Source organism: Gadus macrocephalus, chromosome 8 (assembly GCF_031168955.1).
Source record: "Gadus macrocephalus chromosome 8, ASM3116895v1".
Classification (NCBI taxonomy): Eukaryota; Metazoa; Chordata; class Actinopteri; order Gadiformes; family Gadidae; genus Gadus; species Gadus macrocephalus.
Genome location: NC_082389.1, coordinates 6,365,510 through 6,382,807, shown reverse-complemented (window position 1 = coordinate 6,382,807; position 17,298 = coordinate 6,365,510). Strand labels below are relative to the sequence as shown.

Here is a 17,298-nt window from a genome sequence, read left to right as displayed (position 1 = left end):
TCTCTCTCTCTCTCTCTCTCTCTCTCTCTCTCTCTCTCTCTCTCTCTCTCTCTCTCTCTCTCTCTCTCTCTCTCTCTCTCTCTCTCTCTCTCTCTCTCTCTCACTCCTCTGTGAAACTTGTACAGACAATGTGAAATTCTTGAGGAATAAGACCATAAACCATATGAACTATTATGTGTGTGTGTGTGTTTGTGTTAAGAGATGCAGTGTGTGTTTGTGTTAAGAGATCCACTACTTGGCAGAACTATATCCGCCAACGATCTATAGATACAGAAAAATAATAACAAAAACAGATCTGTGTGGCATTGTGCTTGGACACTGACCCATGCAACAGGGAGGGGCCGAGAGAGATATTCAGATATTTACTTAAAACGGCCTGGTTGTAACTGACAACTCCCCTTATCTCCAAAACTGTGTGGGAAGTGGACACAGATAAGGCCTAATGGGTCGACCCCTCCAACCCGTTCCTGTGGTACAGCATGTTTCCCCCTTCACAATAATAATTATCATAACGCTGACTTTGCCTTCATGATTGCTTTCTTGACCGTATTTGCAGCCTTGTGTATTCACTTTCTACCACCCGCATGCATAGAGTAATGACTGGTTTCACTGATACGGTAAATAGAAAGCCCACATTATTCACACTAAATCATTCGTGGGGGCTTTGTGAAAACCAGTGGAGCGCTAGCCTACCCAACTGTCAATTATTTAATCCCATAATGGACAATAATGATTATACATGAATACGCAATAAAGCAATACACCTATGTTGGTCAAATGTATAACAAACTGTTTTTTCATTGCAACAGCTTGGACAGCCGCAATGGTGGCCTACTTCATAAAGAAATAGCATGCTATACTGAGGAAATGCTGGTTGCTGTTGGACGTTTTTCAGATCAGTGTAAGTATCATCATTCTTCAAACTAATGTAACTTGTCTCACCACGATAGCATTCCTCCCTCGCAATGACCACACCCTCATTATTCTAAATCATTCCCTTGAGGACATAATTCCTCAACCCATGTACACACAGATCCAGGAAATTGTTTGATTTACTCACTTCCAATCATAACTGCATTTTTTTTTAAGGGTAATTTATTTTCTTCTGTATTAACCTTTTATAATGTTTGATTATTCTTCCTTTGTTTATTTAAAAAGAAAATTGGCAGTGTAACAGTCAATTTCTCATGCCAATAAAGCTATTTTGTGATGAAATGGGGTGAGATCGAGGAGTGAGTGATTGACGCACATGGACAATGACAGAAACAAAATTCGATGGGAATTGTGTGTCACAAGTTCACAAAACACTGTTCGCGCACGTACTGCTCTGGCCGGGAATTAAAAGGGAAGCGCCTTTTTACTCTCCTAAGAAGTGATCAATGAATGCATCAACAAGGGAGAGGTTAGGAATAGTAGGCCTAGAAGGAGCTACGCTGACGTTTGCATATGCAAATAGTATTTCTACAGCAGACTTTAGCCTGCCAGCATGGCCCACGCTTACATTGACCTGTGATATATTGTTGAGTGGTTAAAACTGTAGTTTGGAATTAAATAAAATTGGAATTCAATTGGATAGCATGTCATCAGGGTGATTCTGGTCGAAGGTGTTTAGCATTAGGGTGTTTCGATTCACCCCCGGGCATGACCTTCAAGCCCTAAAACCCCCTCCCCTATCGCAACCGGGGTCACTGACAAACTGCTTATCAGACGATTCCGTTGAATTTCCCATGCAGGCTCAGTGGCTTAATAGGGAGTCGCACAGGGCGAGTCGGAGCAAAAGCATGCAGGGCGCCCCCCCCCCCCAACACAGACACAAACACACACGCACACATACACACATCAGGCTTCATTCAACACACATTCCTGTGGCGTTAGCTACGAGTAGGCCTTCACTTTACTCCTACACGCTTGGGAGAACTGGAGGTTGAGCAAGAGTGGCGAGCTACAGGTCATTGTCTCGGACAGAAACATGGAAGTGAGTCATTTCGCACAAGAGATCACAGTTGAGTCATACAATAATAAATAAGTAACACTTAAGGCTGCACACAATTCTACTAATGTACGTTTGGGTAAAAAAATTACAAAAATAAATTAGGTAAATTTAAAATTATATATATTATGGATATGAATAGAATATGAAATTAGTTCGGTCCTTAAACGGCAAGAGGTGTGAAAACAAAAAACAAGTTGCAACCTGCCTACAGAACTGCGTAGCCCTGCAGGAGCACAGCTTATGTGAGCTCTTTATACAACACCGCCCCCTGCTGGAAGCGTTAGTCTATTCGTCTTGTAGTTTTCCCACCAGCGAGAAAACACAGACGGGTCACAATATTCCGTTGTCTAGGTGGAGCAGTCTAGGTGGAGTAGTTAGGGTGTGTCAGACCAAACACGTCACTTTCTCTAGTTTCATATGTCGGGCTGGACATTTTAGGACAGGGAGTCGTCTAGCGACTAACACAACCTACCTGGACCCTTTACAAAAGCGCGTGTTGAAGTTTTTTTTTAATCTGTCCAACAATTCGACACAAAACAGCTGATCTATCACGACTCAAGTTCATATCGACGGAAGACAATTTGAAGTTAGTGAACCCAACCCATTGGAGGGAGACAAATAATAAACAGACCTTTGTGGAAATGGCAGCAACATGGCATTTACACATTTACATGTTATTCATCACAGTAAGTAATCGCAATATTATTACTTTTTTTACTTGAAAGATGTATTTGTTATACATAGACGAAGGAAACGTACAATACTGACTAAAGATCATATATAAAAGATATGTGTATGCATTATATTATCATGCGTTGTGTATTGTATAGATGCTTTCCGTTGGGAACGCATGGTTTCTCCCCATTTCCATCCGAGTATTCGTGCCAGCGACGATCCCGACCGGTTATGAAAGTATGAGACCTATAATATCCCTCACCTCAACACCTGTAGAGCGGTCAAACAATCCACTCAGTACCAGGCCTGTTCTGGTGGACGGCAGAACTGACTTGTTTGGTCTTTTTGATTCCCCCCCTCAGTTAAAGTGGATAGCCTCAACACCACCGAGGCATTACAGTTCGCATCGAGCGATGGTAATTTCTCGGTTGGAAGAGGAGCCATCTTTGCGTTATCCAGCACTGTGGTCCCGCTGACGGGTTGCCGGTTCTCGGTACGTGCGCTGGACGCTAGAGGAAACACTAACGTCATGGAAGTTAATCTGCTCCGTGAGCCGAGTGCAGCGCCTTCAAGACTGGTATGTTTTATTTTCTATTTTATTTTATTCAAAACATTGCATAGCGGCGTTTAATTGACATGTACAATAGTCTCCAAATGTTCTAAATGTTTTATTTCTGGTGCATCCGTTGGTTTCGATGGTTTGCCTATCACAGGTGGAGAGGCGGATCAGGCGCTTCCTGAAGCGGGCCAAGAGAGTGTGGAGACCGCCACCGTTCAACATCATGGAAAACGGCAAGGGGCCTTTTCCGAAAGAACTCGACCATGTAATACTACTACTAATAATAATCAATTATTGGCTAATCACCTGTTGTTGAACTATACGCCGATATTTCATACCAGCCATCACGAGGGTCCGGACCGTCCCCTTTGTCCTGACCGGTGACTCGTCGCTGACACCTCCCTTTTTTTTTTTTTTTTTTTATGAAACGAGGAGCAACTTGTATACACACCCAGACACACCCCTCGAGGTTCTTTGTGCTATTCGTATATATTCTTAAAAAATAAGGATGCATGTATTTCTTTCAATATACTACAACTCAACCGCTATGTGTGTTTCTGATATAATTATTACGATCTAAATATTTGACGCATACTTTTACTGTTCAATGGCTAGATTGGGTCGAACACGGCGATGAACCACTCAGTGTACTATACCGCCGAAGGGCCGGGGGTGACCATGACTCCGGTCGGGCTTCTCACCCTGAGCAGAGAAGGAAGGTTGAAGGTCAACGGTGCGATCGACCGGGAGGTGTACCCCCAGTTAGAAGTGAGTATTATAAAAGTTTATGTCTGTTTAGCCTTTATGAGGTAACATAAATACAAGAGAACTTCAGGGATCCATAGGGATATAATGTGCTAATAATCTTTTTGTGTATTCTTTGGAGTCTAAATAATACATTTTCTTTTTAAATGTTTTAGTTTACGGCCAGAGTTTATGAATTCGGCACCAACAGAGAGACAGACATACCGCTGACTGTCACGGTCATCGTGGACGATGAGAATGACAACGGACCTGAATTCGTGGGCCCTCTTTTGTTCAAAGTGCCCGAGGCATCCAAACCAGGTCAGTACCCCTCAGACCCCAATGCTGGCTGCAACGCCACACAGTCCTACACAGTTTATGGGGTTCCACTAACCAACTGCTTTGGTCACCATCTCCGCAGGAAAAGTAGTGGGCCGGGTCCAGTCCACCGATAAGGACCAAGCCAACACCCTTCACACCAAGATCAGCTACTCTCTCTTGACGGGGGGGGATCTGTTCTCCATCAATGCCGAGTCTGGCTTCATTATAGTGAAGAGCGACCAACTGGACCGAGAGGTAACAGTGCGCCTGGTCTAACTTCACGATTAATTCAATACCGCAATTACACATAGCGAAAATAAGTGTTGATTATGTTTTTATTTGCCATTGGTGTATCTTACCTTTGTCTTAATGCTGTAAAGTAATACAAAATAACAAATAAAATAAAACATATATATTTCATTAAATATATATATAGATACATTATATACTTTGTATAGCAATATATACATAGGTATACAAAATGTGTTTGTATTCGGGGAGTGTCATGCAAGATAAAGCCGACACTAAATGCGTGACACTAGACAGCATGATTTTGGTTTAAACACGGCAACTGTCGTCTTTGATTACGTCAAAATATTGACAGTTGACAAATCATTATGATGCCTGGAAAAGGCCTACGATTTTAGACTTTTATCTGTTTTCTAGACCCTGGAGAAACATTTGGTGACAGTGCAAATCAAAGACATGGGTGGTAGTCAAAACGGGTTGGTGAACACAGCCACGGCCACCATTACTCTGGAAGACATCAACGACAACGCTCCGAAGTTCACAAAGCAATCGGTAAGTTGCCTAGAGAGTAAAGTACTAACTTCTTAGTGCCTTTCTTTTATTTCTGCAAACATTCTTCACCCTTATATGATATTGAATATTAGCATGAAAGTGTCATGTGTGATTTTCTTTTTTGGGAAGTAGTTGCTTGAATGCCGCACTTTCACACTTTCTTTTTAACCTTTCTATTCTTCTTAAAGTACGATACAAACGTTGACGAGAACGAAGAAGGAATACTTATCCTCCGGATTCCGGTCGAAGACAAGGACGCGCCGAAAACACCCAACTCGGAGGCTGTGTTTAGAATCACAGAAGGAAATGAAGATAACCACTTCAGGATCGAAACAGATCCTGTGACCAATGAAGGGCTGCTGTATGTAGCCAAGGTAACGGTTCTCTTTTATGCCTTTTGCTTTTTTATTCATCAGCAGTTTGGTTCAGTGTCAAAGAGAAGATAAACCACAGCCGTTGTTCATGCTACGGTCACGCAGGACACATTTTCAAATTGCTAATTCGTGTGTGTGAAGAGAGTGAAGAGAAATTTGACCAAACTTTGTTTTCTTGTTCCGTCCCTGTTTCTCCAGTCTCTGGACTACGAGAAAACCAAGAAGGTGGATCTAAAGATCCAGGCGCAGAATAAGGCCCCCTTGGAGGGCGTCACAGCCACCTGGCTCAGCATTCCCGTGGCGGTCGGGGTGAACAACGTCGACGAGGGCCCCGAGTTCAGGGCCCCCAACATCCGCCTCATCGTGAAGGAGAACACACCCAACGGCACCGTCATCGGTAGCTACGTTGCTAAGGATCCCGAAACCAGCAGTGCCGGCGGCATCAAGTAAGCGTTCCCTCTTCTCTGTGGGGTTGGGTAGGGCGGGGTGAACGGGTGGCCGGGAAACACATTGTCATTTATACTTCGACAAGGCTTTGCGGTAGATCCCCAAAGCCTCGTGGGGCCGACTCTCACAGCACGGGTGCGAGAATGCGGTGTGAAAGAAGCAAGAAAAAGAAAAACACTGTTGTTGATCTCATCTTCACGTCTCAGGTACTACAAGGTCACCGATCCCGCCGGATGGGTCAATGTGGACGTGAACAGCGGGGAGCTGAATGTGGCCAACACCATTGACAGGGAAGCGCCTCATGTCGTACAAGGGGTCTACAACATCACCATGAGGGCCGTGGATGCGAGTAAGTAGTGATCTCTCGCCGCTGTAACCCTGCTTGCTCTTTTTTGTTGTATCACAGCCAAGTGTCGTGTAATGCCACACCTCAGAATAAAGTAGGGCATTTCATGCTTTGATGGTATGTAAGCGTACACAGACCTGGGTTTTATGTTATTATTTCCCAACCCTGCTCCACCCCGTGCAGTTGTCAGAACACGTCTTTTTCGTGTCTTTCTTTTTGTGGCCAAGCAAGGACTATAGATAAGGACTATAGTGTTGTACTGCCGACTCAAAGTCAGAACCACTTTCCATTACTCATCGGATTATTCTCCAGCATGTCTGAACATATGTGACCCATCTGCTTTTGTATCCTGGCTATGAAGTATCCAATCAAGTCATGTTGATACTAGAGCTGTCAAGCGATTAAAATATTTAATCGTGATTAATCGCATTAATGTCATAGTTAACTCACGATTAATCGCAAATTATTTTTCTATGCTAAATATCCCTTGATTTTTTTGTCCCATAATTCTTCTCATTTTAATTCTCTTATCAACATGGTGAAGTGCATCGGCTTGCCTTGTGCAAATGATTTTTTATTGATAACAACATTGGCATGCCATATACTGATCAAAACAGGACGATACAAAAAAAGAGCCTATAGCGCAATTAAACGACTGCTTTGAACAAATGTCATTTGAACATAGCAGTCAGGCTACTGCTTCTTTGTTTTGAGCCAAAGACTTTTTTTTTTTATTATTATTATTTTTTTAATAAAATAATTGCGTTAATCGCGCAATAAATATTTTAACGCCGTTAAAATTGGTTTGCGTTAACGCCGTTAATAACGCGTTTAACTGACAGCTCTAGTTGATACGCATGAAATCAATATGATTGTTCCTCTGTTTTTGAGGAGAAAAATGTCAGGAATTAGGAAACCTTTCATTACTTTGTAGAACCAGTTTTATGAGGCCGTTGACATTGAACTCCCTGTGTTTCAGACAAGAAGTCCGCCGTGGGGACGGTGACCCTGGTTGTGGAAGACGAGAACGATAATATCCCAATGCTCCCCAGCAAAGAGATGTTTTTGTGTGAGAGGGAGGGCCATCTTGGCTCCGTGGTGCTCAAAGCCTTCGACCCTGACAGCAGTCCCTTCGGCGCGCCCTTTCTCTTCAACCTCCCCCAAGACAATGACGGCAATTGGGTGTTGACGAACGTAAACGGTGAGTGAGTCTGCCGCCCCCTCTAATGTGATTCAATTTGAATGGAATTGTATGTAATGTAAATGTATGATTTAAATACTCACCTCAACAACCACAACCGCGCTCATGCTAACTCTTGAACTGAACATCACTAAGAGTTAGCAAGAGCTCACCAGCGACTCATGAAAGTGAATGTTTTTTTGTCATTTTTTTCCCCTTCCACCCACAGCTACGCAGGCTACCTTAGAGCAGAAAAAAGAGCTCCCATTGGGGATCTACAGCGTGCCCGTAATGGTGACAGACCTGCAGGGGTCGGGCACTGTACAGACGGTCAAGGTGAAGTTATGCCACTGCAGCAGAGGGGTCTGTGTGCCCACGAGCTATAGCATTGGCCTGGGCCCCCTCGGGATCCTGACTCTTCTGCTGCCCCTGCTGCTGCTGCTGCTGCTAGGTAAGCTCTCAACGTTTCAGGCGATATTGGCGCCGCTGCCAAGGATCCATCGTCATGATGGATCAACCATTAATTACCCAGACCACACCCAATGGAATAACAAAGATTACCAGAATTACCGCTCACCCGGAACGCTTTCCTGTCAAAGAAACCTTTGTAAGAAATTAGCATAAATTATGTTAAGAAAAACTGAAATGTCGTGAACCTTGTGTAAGTAAGGGATAATGTACAGCGAGCCACTGAACTGCAACCATAGCAACAGACTGTTATTCAGAAATAACTGACGGCTCCATAATTGATCGATATGAATCTGGGAGGGGGGGGTCCAGAATTGCGAAAATTGTTTGGATCATTCTTATAATTGACATTTCTAATTGGAATCTCAGCACTTGCTTCAGAATCTTTCTTATAATTGAAATTTCTCTGGGCCAATCGGAATCTTGAAGCACACAGCGCCAACTGAGCTCGCCATTGGATGAGACTGTCGCCTGGCTACCGCGCATGCGCATGCATGCGGCCAAACAACGCAAGAGAGCTTGCGAAACACTCGTCCAGAGTGCTGTTCCACGAACGGAGGTTTAACAAACACTGAGTTAACGCTGAACTCTAGGTTGATTTACCCTGTGCCGACTAACCCAGAGTTTTCAGTTCCACAGCAGCGGTTATGCATTAGTTCAATCAACTCGGGGTTGGTTAACACAGGGTTGTGCGTGTCCACGCCAAACCTAAGAAGACGTGATGTATGGATCATGTAAACCCTGATCTAAATGGCGAAACAGGCCGCTTATTTCAATGAAATGGAACTTCAGGTTCTCCTGGAGAGCTATGACGAGGAGAAGGACATTATCACAAGAAAAGGGAACGCTAAAGCCTCTGCAACCCGGAGAACCAAAGCCTGGCAGCGGATCGCTGACCGCGTAAATGCGTTAGTTACACGTCAAAAGCATGATCCTTAATATTTGAGCCATGAATATATAAATATCCCAGTTAAGCATTCTTAAAGATCCTACCACATAACCCCTTTCTTCTAAAAAAGTATAAAAAACATACAAACTGGTAAGCTTTTCCCACCATCGTATTAGTATAAATTTAAATAAGCCATTTTTTTAAGCAAATCGTGAAAAGGCCGACAGTCGGCATACTGGATCTGGCCCTCAAATTGTCTTGACCCCGGTGGAAGAGCTGTTAATAAGAATAAATTCAGGGCGCCCTGGCATGGAGGGGGTACCTGGAGGTACCTACCTCCTCAGAGAGTCAGGGGCCATACCCCACTGGTTGAATGTAGGTTTTTGTGTTTTCTTGTATTTTAGATTTTTTTTGCCTTCGAAGTAACATGGGTCATCTGAAAGGACTGAGATGTGCTCAGCATCTCCAACATTATAGCCTAGATAAAACTACCATTTGCAAAAAATGGATGGCTACGCAAATAGTCTGGAGTGAACTGAGGCCAGGTCCTCGATTGGTAGTGTTGGCTATGTAAGGCTATTTAAATATATTAAAGATTTGCGCGAGAATCTATAGGCCTATCTCTCCACTCCAGCAAAAAGTAATTTGATATGCCAAGATGTCGAGCCGTGGTCTTATCAATCGCTCCCGGTGGATTGCACGTATAATTTGCGCTCCGATATCAGCAGTTCTCTCATCAAAAGGGCATGCCATTGTGAACACATGAAATCTGCTGTGAACGCGGATTGAATACCCAAAACCGGGTTATGTTTCAAACTTAACCTGCGCAAAACCTGCTCCGACCAGGTTTGATTCAGAGCATATGTTTCTATAGCAACTAACATACCGTGATCCTTTTGGAACGGAAAACCTAGGGTTACAGCAAACCCTGGGTTAACTTACCCGGTTATGTGATAAAACTGGCTTTGTGGAACACCCCACAGGCTAAGAGACAAAAAAAAAAAATGGTGACAGTTGTAAATAAAATATTTTTTATGAGCCTCAAGGATGTTTTGACATTGATTTTTGATAAAGTATGCTGAGTTTTGTTAAGTCACGCTCAGACTAGTGTCATTTGCATATTACAATCCAAAAAAAAAAACCCGTGACACTGTCACCTTTTTTCCTCTGAGGAGTTTGCAGGTCTGGTAATAAGCATGAGATAGATAATGCACTTTTTTCCTCTGGTCAAACAGATAAAAGCTTTCAGTCAATTGGAGCAGCAGGTCTGGTGTAACATAATTAGACTGGAAGACATAATCTCAAATACTATGCTAAATAATGTACTTAGCAATTATTTTACTGCCTTAATTCACTTAAGAGTGAAGAGAGTAAAAAGTCAAGAATGCTTTATTATATCATGTATGAAGATTTGAAACATTCAAAAAGTTTGTTTTATAACTAACTTTAACAATTCTCCAACATTGCTTAACGTTTTTTTTAATGGTTTTTTTCTTGGCCGACCAATATATTTTTGTGTGTACAATCGCTGTTGCATAGAACACGTGTCACAAAAGATAATATAATAGTGTAAATAGTGTATTTTACAACTTATCCGTGACACTATTTGACAACTTAAGACGGGGAGAACATAAAAAAACGACTTTGACGAGTCATCCCAAGAAGAATAAGAAGAATTTGGCGTAAGCATGAAAGAAACTATACCGTTAAATATAACGGATAAAGTCTTTGCGGAGAAGCCTGCCGGCGTCCCCGACTGCCGAGCTGTAAACTTGTATGGAAATGTCTCCCTGGCACCAGAACCTGAAAGCGTGTGTTTTTTTAATGAGATGTTGTTTGATCTTGACAGTGTGAGTCGCCCACTCCACGCACGCTGCGTATCTGACGTTCGCAGTGCTAATTAGGTGTTCCTTTATTGAACTGTGGGGTTCCTTTTTAAGCACAAGGGTGCTCAGCTCAATCTTATTCTTCTTCCTCCTCCTTTTTCCTTTTGTGGCGTAGGGATCCTCCTCGCGCTGTTCTGTGCCACAAAGCATGAGAAGATGGAGATGGAGGACACGGGAGACACCGGTGGCATCTTGCTCAAATCTAACATTGAGGTCCCGGGGGAGGAAGTGGTGGTAAGACGTGTGTGTGTGTGTGTGTGTGTGTGTGTGTGTGTGTGTGTGTGTGTGTGTGTGTGTGTGTGTGTGTGTGTGTGTGTGTGTGTGTGTGTGTGTGTGTGTGTGTGTGTGTGTGTGTGTGTGTGTGTGTGTGTGTGTGTGTGCGCTTGTGTGGAAGTGTGTGTGTGTGTGTGTGTGCGCTTGTGTGGAAGTGTGTGTGTGTGTGTTTGTGCACAAAGACACAACCCAAAATAATGAAAGACGTCTGACATATATCATACAATTTGGCCTTTGAATCTAATTTACCCATGACTATTTTTTCTTTTTCCTTTTAATATACAATATTTCTGTACCATTTTCTTACATCCACTACAGGATTCCAAACTCCTCCTCTGCCCCGGGTACGACATGCCGGGCTCGGTGAAGGGTTCAATGATTAACGTGGGCTGGCCGGGCAACAAGAGCTCAAGCACCATCGGCACCCTAGACAACCGCCAGCACCTGGTGCAGGGCTTCAGACAGAACACCCTCTCCAAGGGCCAGTTCACCAACAGCCAGTACGGCACAGGCCAGTTTGGCCAATTTGGCCAGTTTGAGGAGACGCAGTATATGGACAACAACATGGCCGTCAACAATCTACAGTTCTCCCAGGACGAGTCGGCACTGTACCAAACCTGGGCGACCAACGGCATTTACCTCGACGAGGTACATTAAAGAGTTAAAGGGTTGGAGTTCAAGTTAAACGTGGTTGATTTTGTTTTCTGTTTGAGAGTTGGTTGAAAGTCCCTGATCGTTGTGCAGTTACAACTGGGCTACAACTATGCCCCCATTTTTGATTCTATTGTTGATTTTACAGCTAAAGCGATGGCAGTAAAATACGTTGTTTTGCATTCGACACGTGTCTATATATATGTGTGTTTCTGGCTGAAGCTCTATTCGCCGCTCTTATAGTTTATCGGGAAGAGCTCTTCAGGGAATCCACTCGGCCAATTACCAATGTACTGTAAGTGTCCTTTGCGCGCGCGTGTCTTATTTTGTGTGCTTTTAACATGGCTGGGATCCTCCTCTCTCATAGCAGTATGCAGTGGTATCACGCGGCGACGCAATCTCTTTCCGGCCTTCCATTGGTCAGTTCAGGGGGCACAGTTCAAACGTTTTTGTTGTCTTTTTCCGTGGCTGCAGAAGCTGGCCTACCTGGACACGGACCCTGACGCCGCCGGGGCAGAGGACGTCCTGCACCCCTACGGGTTCGAGGGGGTGGGCTCTCTGGCCGGCTCGGTGGGATGCTGCAGTGACATTGACCATAAGGAGGACCTGCACTTCCTCGACACACTGGGGCCAAAGTTCAAAACCCTGGCCAGCGTGTGCACCAAGAAGTGAACAAGGGGCCACCACGAATCGTTGTTCGTTTATTGTTGTTTTTTTGGGGGGGGTTTTCTCTTCAAAGATGCGCTGTGTCGCAGGCGGATGTGGATTTTTGGGGGGTACATGGGACATGATGGAGAGGAAGGAGTTAAAGCAAATGGGTTTGCATCCACACACACACACGGGCACACACACACACGCGCAAACTAGTCTGCACACTGAACTGTTTATCTTTTTATATATCTTATTCTGTCCTTCAAAAACTTTGCACTGAAAACCAGTTATGTAGATATGCGTTTTTTTTTTTTTTACGAGATTGTATTTTCAGTTTTTTGAGCTGTTGGAGTCATGGGGCAGTGTTGATTAACGGTTATCTATGGAGTTAGATTCATGCCAAAACCCCGCACGCACGCAAAACGTGTTTTGTGTGCGTGTGAATCTTTATGCGTGAGCAAAACACGTTTTGCGTGTGTGCGGGGTTTTGGCATGAATCTAACTCCATAGTTATCCCACTGCCATGTTCGCAGGAGAGGTGAGGTTTACCTTTTTACTTTTTGCATAAATTATCCAATGTTTAGATTAGGCCTAGTTTTCAGGGCTGACCTGCACCAAACAAAAACCAGTTCCCGACGAGAAGCTAACGTCTTTGTTTGCGAGGGCCGATGTCACCGCTGTCAACCGCGATGACGCGAGCGGGTTTCGGGGAGTGTAGCGCTTAGAGCGCACACGCGCGGCGTAAGGGTGTTGATGTGCAGCTCTGAGCCGCAGGTCAGGAGGGGCGCGTCAGGGAGCGTCTGCCTGCAGCTAATCCCTGTGAAAGGCTGCAAGAGGGTGCGACTGGGAGGCCAGGGTTTGGCCGGCGAGCTGACACTAATTCGTCACAAAAAGAAGAAGAGAAAGAACAGAAAGAAATGCCAAGTCTATGACTAAATGTACGTGTAAAGATTGCGAAAAACAACCAAACAAAAACCCTCACCCAGTACCAAGTGATGCAATAAAGTTATAAATGTCATTGGATGTTACATTTCCTTTTTTACATTTCTTTATTTTATGTAGGCCTATTGTATTGATAATTGTAGCAACTGCACCATTATGCGACCAACTGTGAACAAACCCTGGTTTATGAGATCCATGCCAGCATGTGCTATGTTCGAGCTCTTAGGGATCAGGAAGCCTCTTGGTATTTGCTTGTAAGACATGAGACGTCAGAGACTGCTGACATCGAAGAAACTGTCGTCAATCACTCACCGTAATCTATGTCCTTATGCCACAGTGAAAGAGACACCGGGTGTGGTTCTGTGAGTCAGACATTCACTCGTCTCCATGACAACATGGGCCCAACCTGTTCCGCTTAGCGCCCTCCCCTGCCCCCAGGAGCCCCACCTTTTAGCACCACCCTCATCACCTGCCAGGCCTTCAACAGACTTGTTTGTTCTCTCTCTCTCTCTCTCTCTCTCTCTCTCTCTCTCTCTCTCTCTCTCTCTCTCTCTCTCTCTCTCTCTCTCTCTCTCTCTCTCTCTCTCTCTCTCTTTACTGAACTCTCTTTCTCATTTTCTCTCTCTCCCTCTGTCTCTCTCTCTCTCTCTCTCTCTCTCTCTCTCTCTCTCTCTCTCTCTCTCTCTCTCTCTCTCTCTCTCTCTCTCTCTCTCTCTCTCTCTCTCTCTCACACAGACACAGTAACTGGATCTCTCACACTCTGTTTACCTGTATAGGCTTGAAGGGGTTCCCATTTCAGGTTCCAACCGACTAATCTAGGGTTAAAGTGTTTATGCAGTCTCTCGCTGTCTCTCTCATGCTGTCTGTCTCTCAAACGCTCTCTCAGACACACACACACACACACACACACACACACACACACACACACACACACACACACACACACACACACACACACACACACGTATTTATACACACACAGTAAACACAGTACACCTGGACACGGCCCCTCTTATAAGCTGTTCTTAGATTACTATGATTCAAAATGTTCTATTGTGACTGCCTCACTCGCAGGATATAAAGTAAGCACTTCAAAATAGTGGGTCTGAGGATCTGTGGATAATAAACTGCTCGGAATACATACACAAATGAGTCATGGGAGATAGCAAATGCCTTGAAACCGAAGCCCCTGATCTTATTAGGTTTAGGAAGATTATGGATTATTGTGCCTCATTAGCAATAGAGATGTAATGGTGGTGTTGTTCGCTCAACAATGCAAATTCCTCATTTTTTTCGCCGAGATGACATGCATATCAGATTTGAATTCAATACGTTGCGATCCAAAGCTGCAAATATGATTATTGAGAGCAGAAAGGTCTGGCAGTCGTGTGGCGGTGATAATCATCCGAGATGACAATGGAAAAGGGGGAGCAGGGAGAGAATTACATCTTTGAATCAACTCGGTCTCTCTGGCTGTGTTCAAATAGGCCTATTGAAATCGTGATGGAAGGACAATGATAGTGTCACAGTTAGAAGAGAATGTTGAACAAGCTGAAGATGCAAAGGGGTCTCTTCCCTTTAATCAAAATCCCAATAGACCCAATTAGTACAATAACTCCCGTCTCACAAAGTGATAGAACAGAGCCTCAAATATCCTCAAAGAAACCCACCCCCCCGCCCCCTACATAAATAACTGGTGATAATTGAAGTGTGGTGAACACTAGATAGGGTGGTTTTAAAACCATGGTTTTATCACAAGTTATTGTTGGATGCATTAAAGACAGAATTGTATAGTTTTTCTTTAAGGGCCAAAAAACAAGCTTTTGTTTGTATGTCTTGATATCTATTTCCTAATAGTTACTTAAGTTGCTGCTGTAATAAATGACGTCAGTGTTGTGATTATGTCGAATTCAAACATGTTATGTTGATGCAGATATCAGAGAACGCATAACAAAACCCCTGAGGTATTTAATGTCAGTGAGTCTTCTTGGTCACAAGTTATAGGCCAACTGACGTCTGACTTTACTTTCAATTGTGAGCTGCAACATGATCAGCAACACGGACACGCACACACACACACACGCACACACACACACACACACACACACACACACACACACACACACACACACACACACACACACACACACACACACACACACACACACACATATATATATATATATATATATATATATATATATATATATTTACACACCTCAATACACTCCATATATTCTCTTTGGGGAAATTAAAGTAGCAAGCTCACGTGAGAGCAGGCCGCTGATGAACGGAGTAATTGAATAGCGCACTTCGCCTGTCCGCTCTTATCACCGGCGCTTGAGCCATCACGTTCAGCCACTTCCTTTAAAGCTGCAATTAATTCCAAAGCAGTAGCGTGAAATTAATTTATTGCTTGTAATTAGTTTTTGGCACACTGTGAAAACAATCTCTAGGTAGGATGTTTTTCGCCCTCCAACGGAGAGAGCAGCCCAGGGACCCTGGGCTACCTCTGACTTCAACATGGAGTGGCTAGGCCAGATGCCCAGAGCGCACTTCAGGGCTGCACTGGCTATGCGTAAATCCGTCACTCGGTAGGTGCGTTTAATCCTTACCGAACCACCATACCATAAGAAGGAATGAACGATCATGAATAAAAGGCTATCAACACAATCAAGAACAATTCCCCATTCGATTAGCCTACTTTGTCTTGTTGTTGGCTGGTTTATCGAAGCTTGAAACACATTATAGTGTGCCTACAGGCATACAGGCATACAGTATAGACTACGTTTAGAATCGTCCCGTGAATTCACCCATTACGTTAACAACCTGCGAAAGTGCATAGTAGTTGAACGGAACAAGAGGGCCAACTCTGAAATATGTGGTTAAAAAAAATCGGAAATATAATTAATTTTATTATGCCTATTTTCCGCAATGGTTTCCATGCGTTATTTTCTTCCTCTTGAAATGATCGGTTTAAGATAGTTAGTAGGCCTATGTTGGACTATCAAGCATCGGTATTAATACTACACAAATACATTTCCAGCTGCATCAATAACAAGCATGTCCCCCACACTCAATATCCCGTTTTTACTGCCCATATTCTGACCACTTTACATTGGAGTGTGATTCCGAGTTGTGCCGCCAGGTGTCACTCTTACCTCTCCTCTGTGTACGAGACACACCGCGCTCAGTCAAGATGGCTGAGTGCTGATTTTTAAATGGTGGCAGAATCCAGCCAAGACACATCTTGCGGCTCTGATACTCATGTGACAGAAGGTGGAGAAAAAAACAACAACCCTGGAATGATTAAATCAGGTTGAGGAGGCACGGCAGGGTAGTTAAAGATGGAGTGATATGACAGTGACAGGTGTCAGATCCCTTAGATGTGGCGTCTGCTGGACTCGTTGGCTATACAGTACCCCGACCTCTTTCTAATGAATGCCTAATTCCAGTATGCTAAGAGTGTCTGGCTCCATATAGGTGTGACACTATATTACCTCCATTACTAGGCCTAATTATAAGTGAGTGAGTAGGAAAACCGCACGGGCACTGTGGTGCGGCTAGCGAAGCTTAGGCTACAGTTCATGTGTGGGCGGTGGGTGGTGACTAATAAAAGATAGAACATATTGGAGACATAAACCTCGTGAATAAATGCACTGGAAGGAAAGAGGAGGCCGAGTCAAGAGCTGTCTCTTGGAGATGATGACTTGATTCGGCCGTCTCATTAATTTCTCATTCTAATTATTTAACCTATGATTAATATCAGAAGTAGGCCTATGTCACAAAGCGTCAAGTAGGCTACAAATAAACCTGGATAACCAGACATTTCTATTGTGCTGTTCTAGTGTTTAAGTATATGCGTTTTGCTCAAGGATGCAGACATTGGGGATTGGGACCAGCATGGCAATCGTTCTGGATTCACAACTAGCCGTGACTGTCCTATTGATTTGGTTATTATCCAATCAGAAAGTGTTTTATTGCCATGTACTTTTTGCAAACGCAAGGATCATTTTGTTATATATGCTGGCAATGTTATGATATTTTGAGTCAAGCCACAAAATGCATTCGTGAAAAAATAGAAAGCAAAGAAATTAA

The 17,298-nt window shown here is 43.8% G+C and overlaps 1 protein-coding gene across 2 annotated transcripts; it reads left to right on the top strand.

The window, feature by feature from the left end:
- Positions 1 to 2,325: 2,325 nt before the first annotated feature.
- Positions 2,326 to 12,463, top strand: LOC132462710 (desmocollin 2-like protein). Of its 2 annotated transcripts, XM_060058408.1 has the most exons (17): positions 2,326 to 2,679; positions 2,824 to 2,905; positions 3,031 to 3,245; positions 3,382 to 3,492; positions 3,843 to 3,995; positions 4,148 to 4,292; positions 4,393 to 4,547; positions 4,959 to 5,093; positions 5,282 to 5,467; positions 5,666 to 5,913; positions 6,121 to 6,263; positions 7,240 to 7,461; positions 7,670 to 7,891; positions 10,799 to 10,917; positions 11,275 to 11,604; positions 11,851 to 11,902; positions 12,082 to 12,221. In XM_060058408.1, coding segments are annotated over exons 1-17 (2,565 nt in total). In that variant the 5' UTR covers positions 2,326 to 2,634; the 3' UTR covers positions 12,084 to 12,221. The 2 variants fall into 2 exon arrangements, with proteins under 2 accessions (XP_059914391.1, XP_059914390.1); XM_060058407.1 differs by lacking the exon at positions 11,851 to 11,902 and having other exon boundaries at positions 12,082 to 12,463.
- Positions 12,464 to 17,298: the final 4,835 nt, after the last annotated feature.

Bases quoted from the DNA above. Each gene is read 5' to 3' on its own strand.
- LOC132462710 (XM_060058407.1), top strand. From the start codon at position 2,635: ATGGCAGCAACATGGCATTTACACATTTACATGTTATTCATCACA. The intron at 3,996-4,147 runs GTGAGTATTATA...TAAATGTTTTAG, and splicing joins AGGTGTACCCCCAGTTAGAA to TTTACGGCCAGAGTTTATGA. The intron at 4,548-4,958 runs GTAACAGTGCGC...TCTGTTTTCTAG, and splicing joins GCGACCAACTGGACCGAGAG to ACCCTGGAGAAACATTTGGT.